General features: G+C 37.8%; 1 protein-coding gene across 1 annotated transcript; it reads right to left on the bottom strand.

Moving 5' to 3' along the window:
- Positions 1 to 2,451: 2,451 nt before the first annotated feature.
- On the bottom strand, positions 2,452 to 16,150 carry LOC133660313 (lysosomal-associated transmembrane protein 4B-like). Its single transcript, XM_062063711.1, has 7 exons — positions 15,293 to 16,150; positions 13,324 to 13,435; positions 9,955 to 10,028; positions 8,291 to 8,413; positions 8,072 to 8,170; positions 7,708 to 7,803; positions 2,452 to 4,019 (listed from the first exon to the last, which is right to left on the bottom strand). Exons 1-7 carry the CDS (start codon positions 15,380 to 15,382, stop codon positions 3,936 to 3,938), a joined length of 678 nt encoding a protein of 225 aa, XP_061919695.1. The 5' UTR covers positions 15,383 to 16,150; the 3' UTR covers positions 2,452 to 3,935.
- Between the last annotated feature and the right edge of the window lie 87 nt (positions 16,151 to 16,237).

The following is a 16,237-nucleotide window of genomic DNA, read 5'->3' as shown; positions in this document are numbered from 1 at the left end:
CCTTGACGTGTGTGTTGTTTGGGAACAGTTGGTAATGGTTATGTGCAGTAAAACTTTCATGAACTCAACTCACCTTAATGTGTGTTCCTAAATTTGTGTTGGACGTCTTAGATGAAGAGAGCAGTTATGATTTTGGTGTACAGAGTAAACAACTAAAAACTAAGGTTGAGGGCATTGTTTTCTCTAAACGTGTACATTTGTCTAAATATTACCAAAGACACTCATTATTGTTGGGTTCCTGCACGTCGTCTTCATCACTAAAGAAAAATCTAATCTGATCACTAAAGGAAAAATCTAATCTGCGGTAGAGAATTCCTCTGCCATTTTCAACTATGTTTATTGTTTTTTGTCATCAGCTTGAAGCGTCCTTCTGTCTCCGACTCCCTTGTCGTCATGTGACATGAGTGCATGTCTGTTATGATTTTGCTTACTAGTTTCAATGACCCGCTTTATGTTGCCTCTGATTGGCCAGTCCGTAATGTTTCGTCCTCACCTTAAGTTAAGTTAAGTTAAGTTAAAGTACCAATGATTGTCACACACACACAAGGTGTGGTAAAATTTGTCCTCTGCATTTGACCCATCCCCTTGATCACCCCCTGGGAGGTGAGGGGAGCAGTGGGCAGCAGCGGTGCCGCGCCCGGGAATCATTTTTGGTGATTTAACCCCCAATTCCAACCCTTGATGCTGAGTGCCAAGCAGGTAGGTAATGGGTCCCATTTTTATAGTCTTTGGTATGACTCGGCCGGGGTTTGAACTCACAACCTACCGATCTCAGGGCGGACACTCTAACCACTAGGCCACTGAGTAGGTGTTAACCAATTGTGACTCATCATACGAACACCAACCAATCATCATGGATTGTCTCCATATGTATGGATGTTCTCATTTATCCATGCATTTATAGACCTTGAGCTTCAGTTCTTTCTATGGATTTTTGATTGAATTCAACTCTGCTTTAGTTTTTTCTTTGAAACCAATTGAGAGTTTCATCGGCAGTATGCTTTGGATCATTATCTTGCTGAAATGTCCACCTTTGTTTCATTTTCATTATCCTCCAAGATGGCAACAGATTTTTGTCAATAATATGTTGGTACATTTGCCAATTCATCCTTCCTTCAATGGGAAGTTTACCAGTACCATTTGCTGCAAAGCAGCCCTACACCATCATGTTCCCACCTCCCAACTTCACCGCTGGTATGGTTTTTTTAGGGTGCAGTGCCAATTCACCTCCAAACATGGTACATTATGGCATCCAAACAGTTCAATTTTGCCCTCATCAGACCAGACCATGTTCTCCCAGTATTTAACTGGCTTATCCAAATGTTGTTCAGCAAACTTTAAACAAACTTTTTATTCAGCAATGGGTCTTGCGTGGTGACCTTACATACAGGCCATGGCGGCGGAGAGCATTACTCACAGTTTTCCTTGTAACAGTACCTGCTAATTCCAAGTCTTTTCAAAGCTATCCTCTGGTGGTCTTTGGCTTTTGGTCAACCATTCTGATTATTCTTTGCACTCTGTCAAAAATCTTGCGAGGAGCACCTGATTGGAGCAAACTTATAGTGGTATGATTGGCTTTCCACTTACGTATTATGGTCCCAACCGTGCTCACTGGAACATTCAGAAGCTCGCTGTAGATATGTGCCTGTAACCAAAGCCATCATTATATTTTGCAACAATAAGCTTGCGATGATCTTGGGACAGCTCTTTGCTCTTACCCATCATGAGATGTGTCTTGACTCACACCTTGGCAATGAGATCATTTTGTCGACCACCAATTAGGACTGAACCAGCTAATAATAATTTGCACTGACAAGGGCTGGATTGTTGTTGATTATAGATAGATTGTTGGTGTTGTTTTGGCTTTGCATGCCTTTTTGCGCTTCCCCTTCTTCACGTGTTCAGTACTTTTTCTCTGTGTCACACAATTTAATTTCTGAGTTTAGCTGTTCTACTTTCTTTGTATGTATGGATTACTTGGGTTGATTGCAACATCTGGTGAAATGTTCATGTCAATAGCACCTTTGGAAAAAATGGTGACGTCTTAAGTATGTAACTATATATATATATATATATATATATATATATATATATATATATATATATATATATACACACACACACACACACACATATATATACATACAATAACCTATATTATGACTTAGAAAGAACACTATAAACTTAAGGTGAATAAGACGTTTGTTCTGATTATTTTTTTAACTTTTATTTTTTTCCTGATAGTTTTTTTTAAATATATATTTTCTGCAAATAAGTGTGAATTCACTGTACTTATTTTAGCATTACAACAGAACAGCTTGTGGTTGTCTTTGCAGGTTCCACTGTAAATCTACAGCAGATTTGTAATGTCTAGTCAAATAGAAAAAGGTAAAGTCAGAAGTTCCATTTCAAAACTGGACAATTGGTCATAAATGTGGTACTGCTAATTCCAAACACAAGTCTCTGCAAAGGTTATAAAGTCTATTTTTGAGATATATATCATCCAAAGTCGAGCTTGGGTTTATGGAAAGACTCCGTCACTGGAATCCCAACCACACAATGAGCACTTCGCAAGGTAGTAGATCATATCGTACAAATACTTTCCATGTTGTATTCACACCCCAGAAGCAAGGATGTATTAAAAGTATGAAGGTAATACAAGACACATTTTGCAAACATCTATTTATTTTTCATTTTGATTGCACATCACAGCATTTTCCAATAAGCATACCTGGAGAAACAAACGTGTGTTTCCACATAGCAGACCACTGGCCTTATTGAGGAAAACACAACTAGGTTCCATTTTCTTTTTTTCATAACACAAAGGCCCAATGCTTTACAACGAGACTGTTTTTTCAATAAAATAAACATTTTCAACATGTTAAGGTGCAGCTGATAGGAGACAACATGATAGGACGAAACAACACAGCAACCATTCACTCTTTACTAAGGGTACTTTGCGTAAATACAAAGTGTGTGTCTGACGCACAATACAATTACACGCACACAGCAAACACAGCATTAATAAAAATATATCTTTCATCTATTAATAATGTCAGCCAAAATTACAGATATTGGTAGTTAGTCAGTATGACTAAGAAGAAGGTCACAAGTCCATTACACAATGTATTATTAGGGATGTGACAAGATCTTGTGTCACGAAATCTCACCAGGATAAAACGTGACGATATTTCTCCTCATAAGAAAAGTGGGTAGAAGATAGTCAGAAGGTTGTTTGTTTAATAGAAGTATATTTGCCTGGCTGTGTGTGAGTGATTGGAACCACGTTGTGCACACTAAAAACTGAACGCTAGCAAACAGAGCTAGCTTCTGCTCTCCTTCAAGCCAACGCTCCATGTCTACGCCAAGCATAAACCGCTAAATTGTCAAGTATTGGACGCCAAAAGGCGACGGAAAAACATTCTTAACACACTGGATTGCTTATGCCAGCAGCAGAAGCAATCCAGCAGTCTACAGCAGCCCAGAGATAATACGATACAGACGAATCTGTGACACACTTGACAGCTGCGATATCAGAGATGCAGAAGACACCGTAGAGCTCCTCAAAAAATATTACTATATTTTCTTTATCTTTCTATGATTTTTTATTTTAGGTTTTAGTTGTGAAAACAAGTTATAAGTTCATGCATTGCCCCATAAGCCCCCTCAACACCAGCCAATCAGGGTCCCTAAGAATTGTCACAACTCTACCACCTTGCATGGGGCCCTGCTTGAAATTCATGTTAAAACCTTGTCTCGCGAACCCGATATGTATCGTCTCGTGAAATGAGAGTATCGTCACACCCCTACGACGTACACAATGATGGTATGTGACGGCTGTTCATAGCAAATTTGTTATGGAATGCTTAAAGAGGCAGTGAGGTGCAGACGTGGATTGTACAAAGACTTCCTACCGAGGGTCCTTGGGAATGTCCTCATGCGGTCATTGTGGAAGAGGACCGAGGAGCGCCCTGTTTAGTCGGAACATCCACGCTGTTGTCATAAGGAGGAAAGAGCACCTGTACATAAGGGGAAGCAGATGGAGAACAAGCCTTTAAAAGAAAACTGCTTGCTTTATGTGAGCCAACATGCAGTCCAAAGCAACATTGTCATTATGTCTGACCAATGACCCAACAAACAACGACACGTTGAAGTGTCAAACAATGCAGCGTTTCATTTGGAATTCTAATCTCATAAGGAGTTTATGGACCTTAAATAATGAACTCCCTCTGACTGCCAGTGTAATTAGATTAGATTAGATTAGCTGTACCTGAATAAATCAATATCTCGGTCAGCTCTGCTCCTAATTGGCTCGTCATAATGTCATGGTATCATAGCATTATACCATGTTAGCATCAGTATAGTAGTGTATAGTGATACACTACCATAGTGTCATACAATCATAGTATCACACTAACATAGTCATGGTATCACAGCATCATAGCATCACCCTATCATACAGTAGTATCATACTATCACAGTGTCGCACTATCATAGCATCATACTATCGTAGCATTGTATCACACTATCATAGTATCACACTATGATACTATTATAGTAACATTATATTATAGTATCATATCATTCTGTTAGTATCATACTATCATAGCAGCACTATCATATCATCATAGTCCATCCATCCATCCCATTTCTACCGCTTGTCCCTCTCGGGGTCGTGGGGGTGCTGGGGCCTATCCCAACTGCATTCGGTCGGAAGGCGGCGTACACCCTGGACAAGTCACCACCTCATCACAGGGCCAACACAGATGGACAGACAACATTCACACTCACATTCACACACTAGAGCCAATTTAGTGTTGCCAATCAACCTATCCCCAGGTGCATCATCATAGTATCATACTATTTTAGTGTCATACTACTAATACTGTAGTATGATAACATCGTAAAATAACAGTATCATACTGTTGTAGTATCATATCATCATAGTTATCTTAATATCAGATCATTATCGTATTATACTATCTTAATATCATAGTTTCCTACTATTACAGTATTAGAGCCTCATAGTATCATACTATCATAGCATCGCAGTATAAATGATAAATAAATGATAAATGGGTTATACTTGTATAGCGCTTTTCTACCTTCAAGGTACTCAAAGCGCTTTGACAGTATTTCCGCATTCACCCATTCACACACACATTCACACACTGATGGCAGGAGCTGCCATGCAAGGCGCTAACCAGCAGCCATCAGGAGCAAGGGTGAAGTGTCTTGCCCAAGGACACAACGGACGTGACTAGGATGGTAGAAGGTGGGGATTGAACCCCAGTAACCAGCAACCCTCCGATTGCTGGCACGGCCACTCTACCAACTTCGCCACGCCGTCCAGTATGACTATTATAACATCATACTATCAGTGTCTTAGTACAGTTCTGCAGTATCATAGCATCATACGATCATAGTAACTGACCTTATGTTACTATAATAGCAGCCCTTCTCAAGGGGTGGACGGGGCCCCCTGGGGGGGAGTGGTGCGATACCAGGGAGGCGCATGTGACCTTGGGGAAGATGCTTTTTTTGCCGTACCAGAATATAATGAAGCGTATGTTGCACTTGGCTTCACTGTAAGCACGGTGGGAGACGAGGAACGACCGGTGTGTTGTTTCCTTTAATGTTAATAAGCTTAAAATGTTATGCAGAGGTATAATTGTAACAATTTTATAGACAAATTACACTATTTATAGTCACGGCGGAGAGGGAGGGGGCAAAAATTATGTTCTTCTTCCGGGGGGGGGGTAACATAAAATATTGGAGAAGCACTGCTATAATAGTAAGAACATACATAGTATCATATCATCACTGTATCATACTAAGATGACATGACACTATGATACATCACAGTATCATACTATGAGGACATGAAAATATCACACCATCATAGTATTATGGCATCAGATCCACAGAAAATGTTTCATTATTGTACATAACGGCTGTGGGAAGCTGAGCATATTACATTTACATAATACAATAATATAATGGATACATAATTAACAATTATTATAATTTAATATTAAGAGTATGTGAAAGTTCAACTCCTACCTTGTGTACTTCCGTGACAACCTCTTTAAATCTTTGTAATCAATCAGAAATATCTAGCAGCTAAAAGTCAAACATAGAGAAGTGTCAAGAGAGCATTTTTCGTATTATGCCTTGCAATGGATTTAAATGGGTGCAAGTAAAAAAATAAAAATTATGGTGATGGGACATTTTTTTTTATTATATCCAAAAAGTTCAGTGAGCAAGTTGTGTTATGTGTGACCATGTGTGTTAACTTTTTGTGCTGGTTGATTTTTTTTTTCTGCACCATGACTAGGAAAGGTTGTTTGGATTGGGTCATACAAGTAACTGCCGTGCTTGTGATGCAAGTACAAATCATGGTCACTGACCAGTTTCTCTCACATTGTCCGCAAGATGGTGACAAATTGCCACCTGTCAGACTCCTGGCTGCTTCAGTGGCCTAGTGGTTAGAGTGTCCGCCCTGAGATCGATTGGTAGGTTGGAGTTCAAATCCCAGCCGAGTCATACCAAAGACTATAAAAATGGGACCCATAACCTCCCTGCTTGGCACTCAGCAACACGGGTTGGAGTTGGGGGTTAAGTCACCAAAATGCAGAGGACAAATTTCACCACATCTAGTGTGTGTGTGACAATCATTGGTATCTTTAATCTTAATCTTAAAGGTGCCATATGTAATAATGTGGCCAAAAATGGTACTGTGTCACAGGCAAGATTTTGTAGTCATCTCCCTCTCTCCCTGACTGAGGTTGCCAGATACGCAGGTCAAACTTCCACTGCCTCTAACTAGGGGTAGAGGGGCTGGGACCATAAGAGCTGAATAGACAAGCGTTGTCAATAACAAATCTCTAACCAACAAATTTTGTACAGAAATTAGGCCATTTTCAGGAAGAAGTACATCATGCCTGTGTACAATATCACAACAAATGGCAATCATATGGTTATTGTCAGTACTATCAGAAAACAAAGACTTACACAAACAAACAACAAAAAAATCTTCTCCGCCTTCAATCGTCTCCATCTTTCAAAGGCATCCTCGATACAAATCCTCGTTTTGTTCCTGGCTTTGTCATGAATAAGTTGAGAACCTAAACAACGCCTTTTAGATTTACTAAGGTTTGACATGTTTAGTAACTTTACCAGTGGCAGTAGCCAGACAAAACGAAGATGGCGGTGCGTAATTGGCAACCTGGATGTGACACACTCACTGACTTTCTAACTGGTCAAACGGTGGAGGGCGGGACATCGAAATGAAAACAATCACAAGATTTCGGGGCTGTAAATCTAATTTTGAAATAAGCATATCCCGGCTGAACCACTGTTATCAGTCATAGAGGTACTCAAGAAGAAAATGATTTATTAATGCCTTTTGACATAGCAGGGCCATTTAATGATGACTTGACATGAAATTATTACATATGGCTCCTTTAAATTTAATATGAAAACTCCTCGCATGGCCAGGTTGCTTATTAAAATTGCACAAGTGCCGTGTCTCGTGGGCTAAATTGAAAATGGTCGTGGTTTGGACACCCCTACTCTAAATACACCATACTAGTATTGAGTTTTAATTGGCCTGTGGACCAGGTGTTCATCGAACAAAATGTTAATAATTGTGTTTGTAGTTTACAGTGCAGCATACGTAGCGTTGTTTGTAAAATTCTGTCTTACCTTTGTGTCATCGGTTGTGACGTAGAGTAGGATTTGTGCAGTGCCGCGGCTGCACACGTATCTGTAGCAGCTCCACACGCATGCTATCAGGTAAGCCTGGTGTAAAAAATAATGATTATGTACAGTGTGGCAATATGCACTCCTTTAACACCATCAATTTAGTATGTTTCTGTTCACATCTGACTGTTGCACTGTACTGTAAATCATACATTCAGTGAAAATTTGCAATCCGGAAAAATACCGATCCGACAACACATCATCTCTACAAGCCAGAAAAAAGGAGCTTTAACTGTTTTTCTTAATATTTATGTAATATGATAATATAATTGATAGTGTTGCTCCACAAACATGGAAGAGAACATACCTTGAAGGCCAAAATACAGCTGATGAAGAGCAGCACGACGAGGACCAAGCACACATTACTGAGAGCTGCAATGTCCTCTTTGTAGGGAAAATTGTCCGGCTGCAATAGGGGTGTGTAGAAAGTGTACATGAAGTACAGTATATTAGAGCACTATACTTGACCATATCCATAAAAGATGTACAAACACTTTAAAACATAACACCAGGCTGTGTTTCTTACCAATTGCTGCAGGTAATCCTGTATCGTATTTGGATAGACCACAATGCTCACAGCAACAAGGGTGTTGAGTGCAAAGTCGAAGATCTGATAGCAGAAAAACGGTATGATCCAGGCAGCATGCAACTGAAAGAGATGGTTTACATTTTAGATACGGGGACACCATCAAATAACAAAACCACTGCGATTAGTCTTTCGATTAAATAAATGAACTGTTCAAATAATTCATTAAAAGTTCTGAATATATCAGAAGTCGGTGAATATGCAGCTTTCATTTGACTAGTGGTTTGACTTTGTCTGTTTTCTTCCGGTACTTTCGTCGCACGCGCCAGTGCCTCAACCAATGAGAAGAGCCGAATTCTGTGTCGTAATGGTCACGTGTGAGGGTCCTGTCAGCTCATTGGTCCCGTGCTGCAGCTTTACCGTAAAATGCGATATAAAAGCGCCTTGTCATGCAATAATTCTTTGACATTTCAAAGACTGTTTTGATTTACACGGTAAACGGGACAAAGTGCGTCCCTTTACGGATTGATATGCATACTTTTGTTACTAAATACGGAACGATTCCGTTTTTCAAGGGACGGTTGGCAACTACAGAATCCTGCCCAATTACAATACTGTAAAAGCGTAGGGACTAGGGATCAGTATTGGCGGATTTATGTGAAATCAAATCTTTATCGCCATTGCCAATTAAGGTTTTTAATGTTGATCACAAACACCCAGCCCCTCTGCCTGACACTGTATTTATTGCTGGTGCTGGTGTGGAGGCGCTCTTATAAGCTAGGAATAATAATAATCACCTCCATTGCGGCAAATACACTGTACATATCTTACGTACCATTATCACTGGAGGACGAGGATAAACATGTTACACACCGAGAGCAAGCCCGAAGCAGGCATGCTAATAGCTAAGCTAACCGACCACTAAGCTACCTTTAAACAACACCAATAAAGAGGTGCTTAGTAAAGTTTTTGGAAGTGTAGATGGAAGCAAGTTACAGCAGAAAGTAATCAGTTATTAACATGAAATTACTTTCCAGAGTAGATTAACAAGAGTTAGAGAGAGGATAATATAACGACAATTGTTGGTGTATCTGCATTGTCACAGTCAGTACATGACACGCAAGAGGAGGACAGATCAATCCACAAATTGGTGGTGTCGATAACAAGGGTAGTATCATTATATGTGCGACACCAGAGTGGTTGTATCGATATTTGTATTTACTCAAAATAATATTTTGGTCATTTTTGTTAAGTTTTACATACTCATGAAATGAGTATGTAAAACTTGGAGGGCAGAGGATTGAAATTAGTAAATGTGTTTATTTATTGCGTACTATAGAATTTGTTTTGATCAAAAACTTATATGTAATTGATATAATAAGCAATACGTTTAATTAATGTGTTGATATTGTTAAATTGTCAATAGCACTCACCATAAGTAAATTTATAATTAATACATGTGATTGGTATTGGTATTGATATCAGCCAATTTCACTCATTGATGATCGGTATTGGAATAGGCAGCATAAAACCCTGATTGGAACATCCCTCACTAAGGAATTAGATACAGAGGGATAATCCAATTATGTCCCATTCTTTCCAATAATACGCATGAAGGTGTGCAACAGCAGAGCAGACTAATAATAAAACAATATTTAGTTGACCTTGTATGCACCATATGTTGCCATCCCACATATGAGTATCATCAGCAGGGAGATGGATGAGGCGATGCACATGTCTAAAACAGAAAGACAAGGCACACTTTTAAGAGAGTATTGTAACGTTTCAGAGTACTACAGAGTCTACGCCTGTAAAATGAGACAATCTAAGACATGTCAATAAACGTACTGTAAAATAGCAGATTTAGAAGATCCTGGCGCAGTGAAAAACCAACACAATAGAAAGTAAAATAAAATAATAGTTTTTAGGATAAGCCAAAAACACCCAAACAACTGGACAAACTATTGTATTTCCTGAAAACCACAATAAGAGACAATCCTTTGAATTCCGAAAGAACTTCATCAAAATATTTGGTAGAAAATGCAAAGGACTTCAACTGCATGAGAAGAGGGCTGCTGTGGGAATGTTGGGAGCTTTCAAATTGTGTGTAAAATGTCATGATGACGAAGAATCACACATCTGATATAAAACAAGGATTGCATATAAGATTGTCATTACGTTCTCCTTTCAAGAAATCACAAAAGAAGATGAGGACTAAAAAAGAAAACAGGCAAATGTATTTATGAACCGCTGAATTGTTTGTATTAACTTTCCTCAGAAGAAATGGAAGGAATCAAAAAATATTCAGCAAACGAATCATCAAGTACTTTATGGAGTATGATGACACATCAGAGATAGGTGATCATACCATTACTATAGCAGTGGTTCTCAAACGTTTTTCACCAAGTACCACCTTAGAAAACCCTTGGCTCTCCAAGTACCAACATAATAACAAACATTAAAATACAGCAGTGTAGCAGGCCTAAGTATTCATTAAAAACAAGGCAGAGGTTTACTTAAAGGACCCATATGTAATAATTTCATGTCAAGTCATCATTAAATGGCCCTGATATGTCAGAAGGCATTAATAAATCATTTTATTTTCGAATACCTCTATAACTGATAACAGTAGTTCAGCCGGGATATGCTCATTACAAAATTAGATTTACAGCCCCAAAATCTTGTTATTGTTTTCATTTCAATGTCCCACCCTCTACCGTTTGACAAATTAGAGAGTCAGTGAGTGTTTTTTTTTAATGAATTGATTGAAACTTTTATTAGTAGATTGCACAGTACAGTACATATTCCGTACAATTGACCACTAAATGGTAACACCCAAATAAGTTTTTCAACTTCTTTAAGTAGGGGTCCACGTCACATCCAGGTTGCCAGTTACGCACTGCCATCTTCATCTAGTTACTGCCACTGGTAAAGTTACTAAACATGTCAGACCTTAGTAAATCTTAAAGGCGTTATTACGATTCTCAACTTATTCATGACAAAGCCAGGAACAAAATGAGGATTCGTATGCCTTTGAAAGATGGAGAAGATTGAAGGCGGAGAAGATTTGTTCATCTGACGCCAAACTTACTAATTTCCTCCTTGATAGGTAAGTCAGGCATTTACGTTTTCTTATTACTTGTAATAAATGGAAATGGATATTTTGTATGTAAACTATATTGTCCAATACAGTCTATGATCTTGTCTGACAAAGCTAGTAAGTTCGTGCAACGAATGCTTTGATGGTGCTCCTAGTGTAATGCTTAGCATGCTAGCCCAGTCATGACATATAGGCTAACGGGGGAAATATATCCGTCATCGAAATGACAGGGCAAAATATATTTTCGACAAATAAAACCTATGTGGATATGGGTAGTGTCAGTGCCCATTTCCTTCTCAATATTGCTGATATGCTGAGGAAATGGGTTCCAACATTAGCAATGTGAAAACGTATGGAGACAACCAAATTACATAATAAAATAATTCTCATTCGTGTCGCCTACAGGCATACCTTGGTAAAATGTCTCCTCTTTAGTTTTTGGCGTACATTAGGCTGCTAAGCACGCTCTACTTATTTTCACCAGTATAACCATTGCTAATGTTGGTTGTAGTTTGGTTTTAGTCTTTGTTTTCTGATAGTACTGACAATAACCATATGATTGCCATTTGTTGTGATATTGTACGCACGCATGACGTACTTCTTCCTGAAAATAGCCTAATTTCTGTGTAAAATGTGTTGGTTAGAAATTGGTTATTGACAAAATGCTTGTCTATTCAGCTATTATGATCCTAGCACCTCGACCCCTAGTAAGAGGCAGTGGAAGTTTGAAGTGCCTTGGAGTAGCCCAGTCAAACGGGCTGGATTCGGCTGCGTATCTGGCAACCTCAGTCAGGGAGAAGGGGAGGGGGTGGGGACTACAGAATTTTGACTGTGATTGCAGTAGCATTTCTGGCCACATTATTACATATGGCTCCTTTAACAAGTATATTTAACATTTTTGGCCACTGTAACATTACACAACGTTTGAACAGTAACACTGTGTTTAAAATTTTAATTATGTGATTCTTGGTCGTACCACTAGATGGATGAAAAACTCAAACAAACAAAAGTCGAAGAGGAATTTCTAAAGCGCAAAAAATATGGCTAAAGTGGTGAAGCTGGATTTTCATTTGCACTTACATTTATTGACAGTTTAGTTAAATATTAAAAAATTCACCTATTTAAATATTCATTTTAATGTATTTTATCAATTTTAACTATTTCATTATCATTTAGCAAGATGGAATATTATTTTGTAAGTAGGTTGGATATAAATATTGATTATTATTAATATCAAGAGTAAGATTATTAATTTAGTGTTAATATTAGAGTGGGCCCTGGGCCCCTCTGTAGTGGAAAAGTTAGACCTCGAGGTCAAAAATGTTAAGAACCCTTGCTATAGTATACACTGAAGGAAATTATGTGCACTTATTAGAGAAAAAGCAAAAAAAATTTGTGTTTATTTACTGGCCTCCCTAAAATATGCATTAAAGCTATACAATGTGTTACATCTGATTACTCAATTAATTAATCAAACTAATCTATGGATTACTAAAAATCGATAGCTGCTGCCCTACTGTCAACAACTCAATTAACCAACTACTATAACCATCTACGCTAATCATCACTTTCTTCACTGGGAATGCAAGATATTCACAATGTTCGTACAAAAGGTAATTGGTCATTAATTATGTGTGATAAACCTGCGTTCATTCCTTTATCTATCAATGGTTGGTTAGAAAATGGGTTGCAGTGCCAATCTGTGGCAAAAAATCAGGGAACAGCTTAATCCCTGGAAAGTAGGACAAAAAAGGCTAACTGTGACTCTCACTGCGACCCACCTGCCATGTTTTTCTGTGCACACCTGCTCCAACTGTGAACAACTATGCACCTATAAATATTATGATCGTATATTATATATATATAATAATATTAGGCAGGTGTAACATATCAGTTTGACAACATGTCCTGTTTGGACGATTTGCTTACTTACTGGCATCATCCATGACATCCAAGTCATTAGCCAACTCAGCACTGGTCAGGTGGTACTGCTCAGGATCACCGAGTGCCGTGAGCAGGATGAGTAACACCACGGCGTTGATGAGCTTAGGGACACAGGACATATGGGCAGATAAGACAAACAATACGGAGGAGGAGGCAGGCCGTTTAGAAAGTAAACTCGCAGAGACATGTCAGGATTTCAAATTACATGTACTGAACTCACTATAATAAAAAATAAAGCAATATCATTATTATCTCATTTGTGGTGTGCAATGGCGTATCTATACTGGAATGTTATAGATATAAAATGAGTATATTTTACTGACTAAACAACTAAAAGCAACCGGCTTCCCAATAATGTACAACCATTTTTAAGCAAGAGAGAAAATGAAATTTAAAACATTTGTGAGCATATACAGTACTAAAAGAATTTTGCATACCCCCAAAATGGAATTAAATAATGGAGTAAAGAACTCAAAGGATGTTCTAATGTCAGACACTTGAAGAGACAGTATAAGCATAGGATGTTTACCAAGTATAGGGACGAAGAGGACGATTAATCGGATATAATCTATCATCTAAAGTCTGAATTTATTAGAAATTGATTAGTTTGTCGATTTAATTGAGTAATCGGATAAAATACCCTTAATATTCTCAATGCGTATTTCAGGGTAAATAGTTGAAATAATCAAAGAGTTTTCTGCTTGCCATAACGGTCACTCTTTTTTCCTCATGGAGACACATCGACACTGAAATTGTACTTACGTGCGTTAATAAAAAAAAAGTTTTTAAACTGCACTCTATTCAAGAGGCCCTTTGGAAACAATGTCCGTATATTTAAAGTTGCGGGCACTCTGTGTGACCTGCATTTTACATTTTTTTATTTATTACCCCTATTAAAGGATTAATTAAAGCAACAGAATAAAAATGTAATCTTTTTTCTAATCAAATTAAACAATTTTATCGAATAATCGTATATATATATATATATATATATATGTATATATATATATATATATATATATATACACACTGCAACGATTTATCGATAAAGTCTCTCGTCTATAAACAATATATATTTGTCAGTTTTAGCTGTAATACACTTTGTATTCATCTACTCATTATACAATGTTTACGTCACTCTTCGGGCGGAACTTATTATTTTAGTAATTGGGTAATCTATCAGTTTGTTCTATTCATCGAGTAATCGGATACAACACACTTTATAGCCTCAATGCGCATTGTAGGGAAAATAGTTGGAATAAACAAATATTTTTCAACTCACCGTAACCTTCATTTTTTTTTTCTAATAAATGCACATCATCATTATTGAAATTGCAGTAATAAAAACAAATAAATAACTTGGCAGTACAGGTGTACTCAACGAAGTCATCGGCATAGAAAACTACACTGACCAGAGTAAACTAATGAAAATATCTAATAAATGAAGTTTGCAATGTTTAGTTCACTGGTATAATACTACATGCATGTCATGAAGATCCTATCTGGTCAGATGATCAGGTGGTGGTAATGGAAAATTGTCTGGCAGTCTGAAACTAAATCCACCTGCTACCTGCAGAGAATTTATTTATTCATAGGGAGGGACACATCATCTTTCCATGTTTGCCTTCTGCATTACAATCACAAAATGGCAAATCAGTTACATTTTGTACATAAACAACATTCTAAAGTGTGCATAGGCATGTGAGCTCATGACTGTTATTAGCTGACTATTTTGAAGCTAACTAGTTAGGAATGATAGTATATTATCAGTACATTGTAAAGTCATCTCTAAAATGTATGATTGTATGTATACGCCAACCTGCCAGGGGAATACCGACGGAAATTAGCCTTTGGCCATAACCTGAAATATTTACATAAATTAATGTTTTTAATATGTGCTGTCCCTATTTGAAATAAAGAGAAACAATAGGTGAAATAATATTGATAGTGATGCTCACCATGTACCAGACCCCCAGGATGATGGTTCCTGTGCGGACATGGCAGCACAAGCAGCAGTTTGTGGAGTACCATTGGTTCAATGTCGTCATTCTGTCAAGCAACTTAAACACTTAAAAAAACAGCGTTTAGAAAACACCAACGTCCTTACTACGAGGGTCCCCAATGAATACTGACAAACACAATACCATCTGCCCGCCTTTGACCTGCACGTTGTTTATCTACGTGGGCAGATTAACCGAAGATAGCGCCAAACCTACTTCCGCTTTCAAATTAAAACCTTGAATGGATTAATCAGCGATTCTTTGAAATTAATTTCGAATTATCGTAATTTTATACATTGTCAGATTTATCGTATCAACCGTGCCCCACAGCGGTACATTTAGAAGGGTTAACAAGATGTAGATGGTGTGCTTTATTTTGGAACGTAATGAGAATATAACGATGTTTTATACGAACGTTACAAGACTGAAAAATTACGTATTTTGGAGTTATTTTATCACATATGTATAGTATCTGTATTATCGTACAAAAGCAATTTGTCATCGGGACTTTTATATTCAAAGTAGCACTTCCGGTGTGCGTGCACTTGTCAAGTGCTTGCTCGAACATCTCTTCTTGCTTTAAACGGCATACAGTATCCTTTTCATTTTAACCACCAGTTACTGTTAATGAAAAAAATTGTTTGTGGATCCGAGAAGACCAAAATTATCAAAATTGGTGCTCATTATGATCTGAAAATAGTGTGTAGATGTACCAACATAGTGGCAATAAAAACAGAATCAAACGTCCAATGTTGGTCTTTTTACATATGGCTTTAGCTGTACTTTAATTACAAACAAGTTTTTACAAAACAAGTCAAAGACTTTTGAATTAACTACAGTTGGAAAGTCAGAAAGAGTTTGAAGGTTGTAAGATCTTCAATCAGCAGTCATATGTAGTTAAAA

Source organism: Entelurus aequoreus, linkage group LG11 (genome assembly GCF_033978785.1).
Source record: "Entelurus aequoreus isolate RoL-2023_Sb linkage group LG11, RoL_Eaeq_v1.1, whole genome shotgun sequence".
In the NCBI taxonomy this organism is placed as follows: Eukaryota; Metazoa; Chordata; class Actinopteri; order Syngnathiformes; family Syngnathidae; genus Entelurus; species Entelurus aequoreus.
The sequence above is the reverse complement of the archived record's forward strand: the minus strand, read 5'-3'. Positions and strand labels throughout refer to the sequence as shown.